Below are 15,259 nucleotides of genomic sequence, written 5' to 3'. Positions count from 1 at the left end.
ATCTAGGACAAGCATAGTTAGACCCCTAATGATTAATATGATACTCCTTTTAATAGGGAGTGAGAGATTTTGGATATAAATAGAATGCTACATATATTATCTGTTTTATTTAACTGTTTTTCTTTGTTGTAAAGAAGGGCTCATGGTGAAGAGGTTACATATTCAGAAATACAATAACAGAAAAGCAAATGGTATTGAGAAAGATTGATTTAACTTTTTTTAAAAGAAAACTAATCTTAAATTAGTCTGAAAATTAAATAATTCAGTGCTCTATTTCCTTATTTATAAATAAGTTCTATCTCAACATGACAGATCTAGAGCCAGAAAGAATCTCAGAGATTATATGATGATAATGTTAATAATTTCTCAGTAATATAATACTTTAATATTCTCAAAGTATTTCACAGATATTATTTCATCTGATCCTCACACTCCAGAATGCAAGGGCTATAATTTCCCCCACTTTGCAGATGAGGAAACTGAAGTTGATAGGTTAAATGCTTTGCCCAGAGTCATACAGCTAGTATCTGAAATCTGATTCAAATTCAAGTTTTCCTAGGTCCAGGTTCAGCATTCTATGTACTCCATCAAGTTAAGCTGTACACTTGAGGAAACTGAAATGTAGAGAAGTTACATGGCTTGCTCAGGGTCAGACAGGTAGAAGCATGTCCACTATACCATAGTAAGATTCCTCAGCATCTGAATATTTTCTAGCTTGTCAACAGCCTTCTTAAAGTGTGTTTGCCAGAGTTCTGTCAGACAAAACAGCCCCACAATTTCCTTCATTCTAAATTCTGTGCCTTTGCTAATGGAGCCTGAAGCAGCCCTGGCTATTAGGCAACATCATCATTCTGGATATATACTGTGCTTGTGAGCAAATGGGAGGTTGGGAGAAGAGGGATACCAGACAGTCACATCTGCCCAGAACTCCAGTCTTCCTTCAAATCTCACATGAAAGAGCCATTACTTGCATCTGTTCCTACCACTAACCAAGGAGAAAAACAAAACAGGGAATCTTTTGCCTCTGTTCTTTAGACACTGTGAATTTTTTCCTTTGTCAACAAGAATGTTTTGATTCCAATCATGTTTTACCCACCAATATTATAAATTAAAAATCATAATTATTTTTCTTCTCCATTTTTATTGTAAGTCCATTCATTCTTTTCTCTCCACTTATGACCCACTTCAGCTATAGAATAAAAGAATATAAATTCACCTAGAAGATGTCATTTGAGTTGGCCATTTCTTCTGGCTCTCTAGGAACCCAATCAAGGTTAAGGGGGTAGTATTTCACCAATTTTGAAATAAAATATAAATCTTTTAAAACTCAAATAGCTAAGATATTTCCCAGTGAGGCACCTAACACCAGATCAATCTGCCAGGAAATAGGAAGGGCAGGTGTGGAAGTGATCTGGTAACAAAATAATGAAACTTAATTCAGTTTGTCTTCTCTTTTCAAGAAATCAGTCATGTCACTACAGATAGGAATGGCAAGGAAATCATAAAATTCTAGCATCCCATAAAGATTATAGCTTTAAAAATTTCAAAATACCATATATATATATAATTTTATTTGATCCTCAAAACTCAGGTGAGATGGATGGTATTAATTAACCCTATGTTATAGATGAAAATTCTGAGGCTAAGTGAGAATGACTTCTCTAAAGTCACACAACAAACATGCAGCTGAGGCGAGCTTCAAACCCATGTTGCTATAAATTCCCCCTAACTAGTTCAATAGACTACTAACAACCTCATGCTGTCTCATTAACCAACAAAACATCCTCCTGGTGCCCTATTCTTCTATTTTCCATTGGAATTATTTCCCTTACACCACCCTAGAACAGCTCTCAAGCCCCTTTGTTGCTCCTAGTTAATGAGTTTTACAAACACTAAGATCTAAGAACTGTTCTTTCCCTTAACCTGTCTTCCTCAACTTCCAACCCCATCAGCTGCCCCCATGAAATGAATTGCTGACAAAATACTATCACTTTCTGAGAAAACACCCTGCCCTAATGCAACACTAAATTATTCAGTTTTGTTTTTGAATGGAGAAATTCCTACCACTACTACTACCTAGTGTTGAATGGAGAATGCTTCCAATTTTCAATCACCTTCAGAACAAAATAAACATAAGAAACACAGTGACATCCTCCATTCACTAACAAAACCAGCCCCCCAATTCAGATTCTCATCCACTAACAAAACCAGCCCCCCAATTCAGATTCTCATAAAAACTCCTGCCTAGATTATTACAATAATCTCCTAATAATCTAATAGTGTCAAGTCTCTACCCACTCCAAATCACATTCCACAGCAGAAGTCTGAGCAGCTCCCTCCCCTATTCAATTCTCAGAATATAGAGACTTGAAAAAAAATAAGAAACTAGGGAAATTACATAAAGTTCTCAACTTAGGTTTCTGAGTCAATTAGAAGACAATCAAGATGCAAGGAACTCAAGTATTTTTTTTCATTCTACAACACAAGAAAGTCACTAAACCTCCTTATTCCACAGGCAGTTTTCTTAAAGTAAATGACAGGACAGGGGCAGACCTTCAATAGTAGAGAGGGTTTATTCAGTGGAGGTTCCTTCAACTTCTGAAATCACAGGAACAGTCCAAGATAAAATGAGTATTATTGTGCAATACTTGACAGCCTACAAAAATTTTTTTATCAAATTCATGACTCCAGTATTGATTGAGAGCTTATTACTACAAGGTCCAGTGCTTCTTGATAGAGTCAAATTAAGTAAAAAAAAAAAATTATGAAACACCTAATCAAGTTAGATCCTTAATCATTGAATGGGTATGGCTTCAGAAAAACTTTCTCATTTTTTTCCTTTTTGATCTGATTTTTCTTGCCAGCGTGATAATCATGAAAATAAGTATAGAAGAACTGCACCAGTTTAACATATATTGGATTACTCACTGTCTAGGGGAGGGGGTGAGAGGAAAGGAGGGAAAAATCACCTACTACAGAGAAAACAATCATGGAATAATACAATGACCTTGATTTCAAAGAAGCAGCGTTGCCAATTGAACTTGTAAATGTCTTGATGTTCCCAAATCATTTGAACAAGTTAAAGTTCTTTTATGGCTAGCAAAAGATGAAACCTGAAAACCAAAGTGACCAACTCCTTACAGAGAATCAAAGCAATAACACCCCTCGCAGATGCAAAAAATAATTGATTTCCTCTGAACCCTTCCAAAATTCTTCCAGATGACCCAGTTTAAAGTAGACTGACTATAAAGGAGAAATGAGACATGCTATCTTAGCTTTTCTCCTAGTGTATAAATGAGAAAAGGACCAACTCCAGAAAACCAGGGAACCAAAGATTATGGAGGAAATCCTAAACATAATAAAATGTAAACTCCTTTACAATAGAAAGGTTCTTCCTTTACCAGCAGTGGAATATTGGCATCTAAGTTAGGTCAAAACAAACCAAATCTTTCTATTCTAAAGGGGTCCCCTTGTACCACAGAGTCACAGGAATAATAGATTTAGAATTATAAGGGGCTTCAAAAACCATCTAATTAAATCCCCTTTTACAAGTAAAGAACCTAACATCAAAGGAAATTGACTTCCGCAAATTTATACAGGTAGCAAACATTAGTGGTAAGATTTAAATCCAAAGTTCATATTCTTGCCAGTCTATTTATTCTTTAATTGTGATATTTCAAAATATCTGCCCCCTAATTGGTGCCAACACTCCTTCTGACAAAGACCATAGACCCTAAAGATCTTGGCAGCAACTAAGGTTGCTACCAAAAAAAAAAAATCCATTCATTGGTGATTAACCCTTTGATGAGTTGTTTCCTGAATTGAGTTGGGCTTTTTTTTAAATGGGCATTATTTTACCAAATTTTTCTTTCCTTCATCTCTTCTGTTTGCTAATATCCTGTATTATTAGCAGAATTTTTTAAGTCCTTGAAGTAGTTTGAAAGAGAGCTGGGTTTGGTTAGAACCTCACATTCTGCTATCTTTACTGGGTCCCTTGACAGTAACAATGACCAGTACCAGACCTGTATCTAAAGTTTGCATTTGTCCAACTCTGTAGAACCTAGGAGATCTTGTGTTCCACTGGCAGAGCCTTCAAGTATTAATGAATTCTTAAAGAAAGACATCTGTGAAGAAGAGCCTTAAAAAATACTAATCATCTATTTAAAAAAAGAAAAGAAACAGTAATCATCCTCCGGCTCTATCATGCCTAATATTTTCCTCTCCATAAAATATTTTTGTTCTTTAATATATGAAATAAGAATTAGAATTCAAGTGAACCAAAAAAAAAACTATAAAACATTCTTACCTATTTCTCCGAGTTTGATCTACAGAATAAATTTGCTTTCTTAGCCAGCTAGAAGAAAAAAGTGAGAGACAAAAAATTATGAAAACAGCAAAACTCACCCACATTCACATAACTATAGAACAAGAAGTAATTCTGTCCTGAGTTAGGACAGGAAACTAAATATGTCATTCCCATACCTTTCTTTACTGAACTCTACTTCTTCCAGGGACCTTTTAGCTACAAATACCTTTTCAAAGTTTGGATATATTAAGAGATGCTTAGCATCTAGAATAAATAAAATGATAATCCTGTTGTCCTCTGTCCTGGTTAAATCCCAACTGGAGTCTTCAACAATATGTTCAGAGAAATCTGATCAGAAGAGGTTAAAAACAGAAGAATGACCCTAAGAGGACTGGCTGAAGGAAGTAAGGATGTTTAGCCTGGAGAAGAGGAGGCTTAGGGAGAGATTTATAACTGATTTCAAATATCTAATAGATTCTCATAAGAAACAGATTAGACATTCTATGTAGCCCCAGAGGGAAGATCTAGGAGAAACAGATGGAAGGAACATGAAGATACATTTTGGCTCAAATTGAGGCATTTCCTAACAATTGTTGCTGTTCAGTGACAAAATGGGTTGCCTTACAAAAGAGTAAGCTCTTCATACCTAAGGGCATTCAAAGACTAATAGGATAATAACTTGAATGAAATGCTATAGGTTATGAAACTAAACTAGGTGACTGTAAGGTCCCTTCCTGCTCTAGGCTTCTAAGAATCACTCAAATGAAGTTAAACTGATTTTAAAAATGGTATAAATTTAAATACTTCAAATTAACTTCTTTTTTAATCTTTGCACACAAACATTAAGTTTTGAGACTGAAAGTTTCAGACCTTAATCCACTCCCACAAAGAATCAAATTGACCACAACAGTTTGAGGATAAAATATAACTGTTGTATATCATTTGAAAGTAATCTGGACTCAAGTAAAAGGGTTTGAATCTCTCTTCTACATGACAGTTTCCCCAAACACTGCAAAATAAGCAGAAGAAAAAGGAAAAGACCAAATACCTCTCAATAATAGCTGGTGTTGAGGCATTCTGGGCTTCTTGGTGCAAAATTGTCAAGCCACAAAGCCATTTATTAGCATCTTCTTTGGAGTCCACTGAAAAGACAAAGAGAGGAACTGTTACATAGAATGCCTGATGGGTAGCTCAGTTTATTTAACAAAGAGCATGATATAGACAAAAAAGGGTCCCCAGAGGTTCCTAAGAGATTTCAAACTATATTCCCCAGCCCATGAAAATATGTAATAAAGGGCTAAAGATCCAGAAGATAGAATGAAAGCAAACTAAATGCCACAGTTGGAAGGGCAGTGAATTTGGAGTCAGGAGACTAGGATTTTCATCAGTGCTCTGACACAGACTGCTGTGTGACCTTGGTCAAATGTAAGACAATATCGCCCATCCCAGCCTTCAACAAATTACCTTCTCCTGTTTGCTCTAATGTCTCTTATAGAACAAGCACCAGGAAATCATCCCTGAACATGTCAATAACTTTCAACAAATCAAAAGAGACTAATTTATTCTTATCTTCATTTCAAATACAATGAGACCGCCCAAGAGAAGTTGTATATCCATCCCCAACAATGGTTTCTCAGGAACCAAAACCCAGAGCAGTAAGAAAAATTACTTGTGCAACTGAGAGGCTGGATACTAGAATATTGGAATTCATGACTACATGATGGATGCTGGTGCCATAGAAATTCGTGATATTATTAATTAAAATTCCACTATAATTAATTTACATCAGTGGAAGGAATATCTACACCCAACAAGTCATAGACCCTTTGGATTTCTGAGGTAAAAATGGTTTAGTTATTAGAAATAAGGCTGCACCAAGGCTGTCACTGTAATTGTCCATGATGGAAAAGGTCTAGAGATCATCCTGTCCAATCCTTTCATTTTTTGTTGTTTCAATCATATCCAGCTCTTCATGCCCCTAATGGAGGTTTTCTTGGCAAAGATAATGGAATGGTTTGTCATTTCTTCTACAGCTCATTTTACAGATGAGGCAAAGAGGGTTAAGTGACTTGCCCAGAGTCACCCAGCTAATATCTGAGAGTCAGATTTAACTCAGAAAGATGAGTCTTCCTGACTCCAGGCTGAGCACTCATTCCACTGTACCACCTAGCTCCATTTTATAAATGAGTAAATCAAGGTTCAGGGAGGAGAGATGACTAATCCAGAATCACAAGGTCAATCAGTGGAAGAGAGCAGACTAAGATTGATTTCTTTTGTCTATATTTAGGGATCCGTCTGCTACTGTATAGCTAAATGCAATAGAGGTAATGGAGCAAAGGACTAATTTGCATAATTATCCATTAATATGCTAGATATTCCTTACTACCAAGTTTGATAACACAAGCCAATATTAAATTTGAATACATTTTATTCTGGGGAAGAAGCTGCTTCAACATATCTGTTTTTCCAAGATAAACTCAAAGCTGCCCCCATAAGTATCTAGAGATCTTTTTAAAATTTTTAACATTTGGTGTGTTAGAAGTCTTCCTATTAACAAGTGACATGAAAACACAAAGTTGGGTGAAATGATCCTTCAGAGAAGAGCTCATTCCAAAAGAACAGCTATAAACTGCAGCAAGACTTCACAACCTGAGTGGAGAGTGAGAAGGAGCTCATTATAAAATTATAAAATTTAATATTTCCCATTAATGGTTCTTTTATATTTACTAAGCAGTTTCTTGGAATGTCATATTAATGCTATCACAGGTAAATGATATCTAAGAGCTCATACTTAGAGTTTGTTTGGTTTTTTTTTTTTTTTTGCTATTAATATATTCTCCCTGCTTCCAATCTGTTATCTTATTTTCCCTCACTTTGAAATCAGATGAAAAAAAAAAACGTGGAAAAAAAGGTGATTTTTGGATTCAGAGATCCCACAATTAAGTACATCATCCAAGGAAGTCAGACAGAAATAACCCTTTTTGTAGCAACAAACTAGAAACAAACTCAGGGCATATAAGACCACCTTATATAGTGGAAAGAATACCTAATTTGCAGTCATAAGATCTTAATCACCTGGATCTACCACTTACTACTTATGTGACCTGGACACATCACTCAACTTATCTGAGTCTCAGTTTCTTCATCTCTAAAATGGTAGTATTGTTCTCAATTACTTCCAAAGGTCCCTTCCAAATCTCATTTTATAATATTATGATTAAGGAAGGGTTCCTGTGGTTCATGAATATAATAGTATATACACACTGTGTCGTAAGAAAATGACAAAAAAGAGGAATTCAAAGAAACATGGGAAGATTTACATGAGTTGACGTAATGATATCAAAGCAAAAGACAATAAAACAAAAGTGATTGTTATGTAATTAGAATAACCAAACTTGCTCTTGGAGAAAAAAAAAGAAAAAAAAATGCACTTCCTTCCTTTATTGAAGAAGGCTCAAGGGAAAAGAAAGGAGGAACTATAGATACGTAACACTACATGGAAGAATACTGTCAAGATACAGTCAACATGTTGGGGGTATGTTATTTAACTGGTTTTGTTTTTGCTTTTTAATCTTTGCAACAAGAGAAGGCTGATTAAGAGACAGAAGCCAGGGAGTATATTCAGAAATAAATATATAAAATTTAAAAGGCATCCACACACAGCAAAAAATAAATAAAAATCCTAAATAAGTATATTGGGGTTAGTGACTTCTAAAGGTACATGTGCTTTATAACAACTATTTTCTTTGCTCCAGAGAGGTCCTTTCATTTTCTTCTACAGTCAGCTATGTTCCACAGGTTCTAGGTTGCTAGAGTGCCGACTCTCAATTAAATGTGGCATTACTACAGGATCTTGCCAATTCTTAGCACCAGTAATAGTAATATTCTAATACTTGGACCCTCTAACAGAATGCTGATTCTATCATTATTACTACATCTTCTACCAAAAAAAGATTATTACCTATTCAAAAGTCCTCATTCTATGCAATTCTTGCTCATGTCCTCACATAAATCCTCCATAGGGGGATCTACCCAGCATACTGGAGCCTTTTTTTATTTTTTATTTTTGGCAAGGCAGTTGGAGTTAAGAGACTTGCCAGATCACACAGCTAGTGAGTATTTGTTAAGTGTCTGAGATTGGATTTGGACACAGGTTATCTTGACTCCAGGGTTGATGGTCTATCCACTGTGCCATCCAACTTCTCCATGGAGCCCATTTTTAATTAAAATTTTATTTATATTACTAAATTTTTTCTAATGCTCCTCCCCACCACCACCTCCCAGAGAGTCATCCTCTATAACAAATACTATTTTTAAAGAAAAAGAAAAGAATAATCAGCATTGCTGATCAATACATTAAAAAAATTTCTGAAGTTTATACACTGAACCAAATTCATGAACCTCTCACACCTTCTCACAGCTCTTCTTTGAAGCCAGCTTATTCTTTGTAATTTTGCAATATGTACTTTTGATATTTTTTAGGCAGTTCTATGCAATTATGTTACTGGATACTGTTTTCTTTGTTCTGCTTACTTCACTCTGCATCATTTCATTTATATAATTCCATGTTTCTCTATATTCAACACATTCATCATTTCTAACAGCACAGTAATTCTTACATTCACACACCATGATTTTGTTCAGTCTCCAATCAATGAGCATCTACTTTGTTTCTAATTTTTTTGCTGGAGGGTTTTTTTTTGGGGGGGGGGGATTTTTTTTTAGTTTTAAACTTAAATACAAAATGAGAAAAAGAAAAAAATTGCCATAAAGACAGCAGACCATAAGAGGATTCGATATAAAATGATAAATTTCCATTTCAAGAAATTCTATGTAACAAACACTACTGTACTGTTTCAATGCTCCACAGCATTTTTTCTCATTCTAAAGAAGTCAACCAATAAGCATGGATGCAAATACATATACATATATGTATATATATATATATATATATATATATATATATATATACACAAACACATATGTACATATACACTTATACACAAATATGTAAGATCATATTATGCTTATTTCCTCCTATCAACTGTTTTTCTGAAGGTAGACAACACTTTCCTTCAAAAGTTGAAGTCTTTCCATGTTTTTCTAAATGAACTAGCTCATGAGTTACTACTCCACAGCAATATTCCAACCTAACCACATCCTATCTAAGAGATTGTCTATGGAAGTTTTTTCCCCTAATTCTGTATTCCTTCTGTTCTTGACTATATAGGTTTTATTTATATATGAAAATTTTAACTTAAGATAATTGAAATCATCTTTTTTATACTTCAATAATGTTCTTGCCTTATAATATAGTTTAAGGTATGCTGAATCTACTTCCTTTATACCTTTTTTCTCTGGTTTCTTTAAAATTTCTAACCTTGTGCTCTTCCAGATGTGTTCTTCCACATCTTCCAGATGTGTTCTTCCTCTTTTTTTTTCTAACTCAATACATTAATTTTTAGTAATTTAATTGGGATGACATTGAATAAATAGATTAGTTAGGTTAAATTGTCATTTAAAATATCATATTGGTTTTACCTACCCATGAACAATAAACATTTCTTCAATTATTTAGCTCTAACTTTATTTGTATAAAAAAGTGTTTTATTGTTTATGTTCATGTAGTTTCTGTGTTTGTTTTGGCAGATATACACTCGGGTATTTTATGCTGCCAAGGTATTTTGAAGGATATAAAATAATATTGAATAGTATTGCTGACATATAGAGTAGTTTTTCACTTTTTATTAAAGTTATTTTAACTTTAACTCTGAGATCATAATTATTCCTTCTGCCTTTTTTTTACATACTAAATCCTATTCCTGATCTTTTAGTTTATCTTTGGTCATATCTCTCATTTTTATAATGTTTCCTGAAAGCAACATATTGTTCAAATTTTTAATCTACTATGCATTTCCATTTATGAGTAAATTCATCCCATTCACATTCTAAGCTGCAATTACTTATGTAATTCCCTTCTTCCTATTTTTCTTCACGATCTTTCTCATTTTTTAACCTAGCCTTCCACTGCTTTATTTCTATCCACTACTTCATCTTCCTATTCCTTAACCTACTCACTCCTGTAAGAGTCACTCCCTTTTCCTCTCCCCAACTCTATTCCTTTGTCCTCTTATTTCTATCTGAATTTGGAAGACATTTGCACCCTTCATGCTGTTTATTCTTTAACCCATTCCCAGTAACAGTAAGGCTCCAGCCCACCTTCCCCCTATTAGCTTCTTCTGTATCAACTTTTCCTTTTATGCCTCATTTGAAAGAGATAATTACTCTTCTGCAGTTTTATTTTTTTTAGGATCACCCCATCCTACTTAATTCAGCCTGTACCTTTCTTTCAAATTACCCAAATAATGATGACAATCAAAAGAGTATTGCTAATATTTTTACATCTACAAAGTAAATAATTTGACTTTATTGAGTTCCTTATAATTAGTCTTTAATGTTTATTTTACATTTCTCTTGAATGTTTTATGTCAAATTTTCCCTTAAGTTCTGAGGATTTTGTCACAAAAACTGGAAAGTCTTTGAATTCATTAAATATCTTCTTAAAATTGTTATTATTTTTAGTATTATACTTAACTTTTCTGGGTAAGTTACCCTTCGTCATAATACTGGCTCTTTTGCTCTATAAAACATAGTATTCTAAGACCTATGATCCTTCAAAATAATATTTGCTAGGTTTTATTTAATTGTTATTGTAGTTCCATTGACACTGAAATTGATTTGTGCTTATTGTTTCCAATATTTTATTTTTAACCTGGGAGTTTTGAAATTTGGCTATAATATTCCTATAAGTTTTCTTCTTGGGATCTCTTTCAGGTGGTGATCAGTGGCTTTTTTCTATTTCTCCTTTGACTTCTTGTGCTATACTTCAAGACAATTTTCCTTGATACTTTCTTGTAAGTATATTTATATCATATTATAATTAAATATATTATATTATTAATTATATTTATTATATTATGTATAAATATATATAAATTATCTATAAATTAAATTATATTTATGTAATTTTAATTGTAATTAATTATAATTTGTAATTTTAATTTAATTTTTAATAAATAAATAAAATTTAATTATAATTACAATTCTCAAGTAGTACAAATGTTCTTATGTTATTACTTCTTGATCTATTCTCCAAATCAGTTGTTTTTCTGATGAGATATTTTACTTTCTCTTCCTTTTTTTTACTGTTTTGATTTTGTTTTATGATTTCTTGGTGTCTTAGAACATTATTAGCTTCTTCTTGCCCAGTTTTAGTTTTCTATTAATTATTTTCTTTCTTAAGCTTTTGCTTCTCTCTTTCCATTTGGTTGATTTCTTTTTACAGTTTTCTTGATTTTCTTAGATTGCTCTTATTTTTTTCCTTAATTTTTCCTCGAACTTTCTTATTTGATTTTTTAAAGTCCTTTTTAAAAGTCTTCCAAGAACTCTTTTTGTGCTTGGGACTATTTGATATTTTTCATTGAAAAAAGGAGTGGCTTTTTTTTAGCTCCATTATCTTCTTCTGAAAATTAACCCGGATTTTGTCTGTCCCCATAGTAACTATGTCTGGTGAGGTTCTTTCTCCTTTACAAGCTCAATTTTTAAATTACTTTATTGTTTTATTTTACTTTTACCAGCTATTAGTGTAATCCAGTTGTAGTCCTGAGGTATAGGGAATGATGCTTCAGGACTCAGGTCCTCCTTACTATTATTTTCTGAAGTCTACCTCGGAGTGGGCTTCCCACTGCACTGTTAAGTCATGGCTGGGGCTCCCAGTCACAATGTCTCATGAATGATCTTTCTCCTCACCATCCTTCTGGGGGCTGTAAACTAGCTATCTTTTCTTCTCCAGAACGGAAACTGGGGATTCTACTCTTCTGCAAGTAACCACCACCAACAGGGTCTCTGCCACTTAGCTCCTACACTCGCTCCTTCAGCAAGCAGCCACACCCACAACGGGTCTGGTCAGCACAGCTGCCCTTGGCTTCTCTCAACAGTGGAAGATCCTTCAACCTTTTCCTACTCAGCCAATAGACCCTCTATTGTCAGCGAGATTAAAGTTTCTAAGGCTGAAGCTATCCTCCAACCCAGCTGTGATTCCACAGAGTTAACCTGAAAGTATTTGCAGTCACTCAAGCAGAAAGAACATCCACCCTTGGAGGTTGGGTCTTTTCTGGGGTCTTCTCAATTGTCCAAGGACAACTGCTTTATCCCATGTAAAAGTGATGTTCTATCTTTTTGTAGAGGAAATTGGGAGATCCAAAAATTTTCTGACCTCTACCATCTTCCCAGAATTTTCTGTTTCCAATGTTTCACTCTCAAAAGTGTTGCTGGTGAGAAGATTTAAATAGCCTTGGGCTCACAACCTTAACAGCTCAGCTTGGGGATGATCGAATGCTAAAGGAGGTTAGTATAATGAATGGTAATTTGTTATTATTAAAATATTTTATTGCTTATCACATGGAGGGGGAAATGATGCTGTAAATATTTTGGTATATTTTGACATATTCTTATTAATTGGAGGTCTTCTAAATCTTTTAACATTATATAGATTTTATTGTTGTTCATTCATTTCATACATCTGATTCTTTGTGACTTTCTTGCAAGGATAATGGAGTGTTTTGCCATTTCCTTCTCTAGATCATAGATTACATATGAGGAACTAAAGCAAACAGGGTTAAGTGACTTGCTCAGGGTCTCATAGCTACGAAGTTTGTCTGAAGTCAGATTGTGAACTCTTCCCAACTTCAGATCCAGTACTCTATCTACTGAGCCACCTACCTGTCAGCAATAATCAGATTATTCATCTGTTATTGTCTCTCACTCTTAAAAAATGTTAATACAGCTTTTTGGGGGAGGGGGGAAGATCATTGACATCTATGAAGAGGGATGCATTTTGAATCTCTTCTCACATCTGAATCATCATTGGAAAAGTGCTGCAGATGACTTACAACATGCAATTTTTCCCTGACCTTTGAACCATCTACAATTTTGATTCTTTAGAGAATTTGTGCTGCTTTGAGATTCACAAGCATAAAGTATCAATAGAAAAATACTAGGGCTATTCAGGTCAGCTTTTTCACAAAGAGAAGACTGGGATCAATGAAATCACTGCACTATTTTCCCAAAACAACCTATCACCATACTCCTCTATCTATTTAATCCTAAGGCTATTTTGTTATTCATTTTGCAGTGACACTGCAAGATATATGGCCTAGCCCAATGGGCTTGTCCATTCAACTTCATGTCATAAGGTAGATAATATGAATTCTTTATCCAGTTGAATAGACCTTCTATAACTTGCTAAAATGACATCTTTTCTGTTCATGAATTTTATCATTATGCCTGTAAAAAAGGCAACTATAGAGCATCACCTTTAAAAGCTTATTTTTCTCATATGTTCTATTTTTCAGTTCTGTTCATACTTTTTGTTCTTGCTGCATATGCATTTCTAAATATACTCCTTCTAACCTCCCCTAACCTCCTAGGAAAAAAATTTTTTTTAAATAGTTCAACAAAGCTAAACACCATGTCCTATCATCTGTGACTATACATTCAATATTCCACATCCACTATCCATCTTTCCACTAAAGGAGGCAGATGTATTTTCTCACCTCTTTCATGGGAAAAGGCACAGTGTTTAGTTTTATATATGTTATTTTCTAAGTTCAGTCTACTTAAGTCATTTTGTGTCAGTTCATATAAGTCTTCCCATGTTTTTCTGAAATCTTCATATTTGTTATTTTTCATATTAGTTATTCTTATAAGGTTATTATTTAATAATATTATCTACATTATAATTTCTTAATTATAATGTAATTCCATTACATTCATGTACCACAATTTATTTAGCTGTTGATGAATACCCACTTTATTTCCAATTCTTTGAAACCACACGCAAAAAATTGTTAAGAATATTTTGGAATATCTTTGACCCTCTTGGGACTTACGCTTAGCAGTAGAATCTCTGAGTCAGAGCATGAATAGTTTAGTCACTTTTTTCACATAATTCTAAACAATTTTTTCAGAATGAAAGGATGAATTCACTATTTCACCAACAATGCATAAGTTTGCCTATCTTCCTATAGTCCTCTTCAGCATTGGCTGTTTCTGTCTTATACCATCTGCCAGTTTGAAAGATGTGATATGAAACATCAGAGTTGTTTGTATTTTTGCATTTCCCTTATTACTTGTAATTTCAAGAAGTCTTTCATATGACTGTTTATGATTTCCAATTCTTCTTTTGAGAGCTATTTATTCACACTCTTTCATCACTCATTTATTAAAGAATGGTTTTTAGTCATATATTTGTTTTCATTCCTTATTTAGCTTACCTATCAGACTTTCATTTGAAGTATTTGAGACAGATGTTTCCCCCCCAACTGACTTTTTTTCTTCTCATTTTGGTTACATTGATTTTGTTTGTGCTAAAACTTTTCTTTTTTTCAAATTTTATTATTGCAATTGCCTATTTCATCCTTACTGATTTTTCTCTCTTATATGCTTAAAGAATTCTCTCAGGCATAAATATCTTTCTCCAACCAATTTCTTCCAGTTTTTTTATGTGGCCTTTAAATCAAATGTCTATTTGAAAATTATCATAGCATATTACATAAAATGTTATATTAAACCTTTTCTTTGCCAGACAGATTTCTACTTCTTTCAAAAAGTTTTGTTGGAAAAGCAGTCCTTCCTCAAAAAATTTAACATTCTTGGGCTTATTTACACTGAATTTACTGAATTTAATAATTTCTGTTCTTTTCTTTGTCCCACTGATCTATTTGGCTAGTCCTTAACTATTGCCATACAGTTTTTGTAGTTAACAATTTAGAATATAGTTTGAGTTCTGGAGGTACTATTTCCCTCTTTTATTATTTCCCTTGAAATTTTGGGTTTCTTTTTCTCTTCACATGAATTTTGTAATTATTCTAACTAGTTCTACAGGGTAATCCT

At 33.7% G+C, this 15,259-nt stretch overlaps 1 protein-coding gene across 4 annotated transcripts in view; it reads right to left on the bottom strand.

Annotated features, from left to right (window-relative positions):
- PLCG2 (phospholipase C gamma 2) overlaps window positions 1-15,259 on the bottom strand; it is a 157,449-nt gene that overhangs the window by 77,680 nt on the left and 64,510 nt on the right. For all 4 annotated transcript variants that reach the window (XM_023494629.2, XM_023494626.2, XM_023494627.2 and 1 more), the window contains exons 4-5: window positions 5,355-5,448; window positions 4,307-4,354 (exon numbers count right to left, since the gene is read on the bottom strand). In XM_023494629.2, coding sequence (XP_023350397.1) covers window positions 4,307-4,354; window positions 5,355-5,448 — 142 coding nt within the window. The remainder of the gene's footprint in view (window positions 1-4,306; window positions 4,355-5,354; window positions 5,449-15,259) is intronic.

The sequence above is a fragment of the Sarcophilus harrisii genome, chromosome 2, assembly GCF_902635505.1.
Source record: "Sarcophilus harrisii chromosome 2, mSarHar1.11, whole genome shotgun sequence".
Classification (NCBI taxonomy): Eukaryota; Metazoa; Chordata; class Mammalia; order Dasyuromorphia; family Dasyuridae; genus Sarcophilus; species Sarcophilus harrisii.
This window is presented reverse-complemented; position numbering and strand designations above follow the sequence as displayed.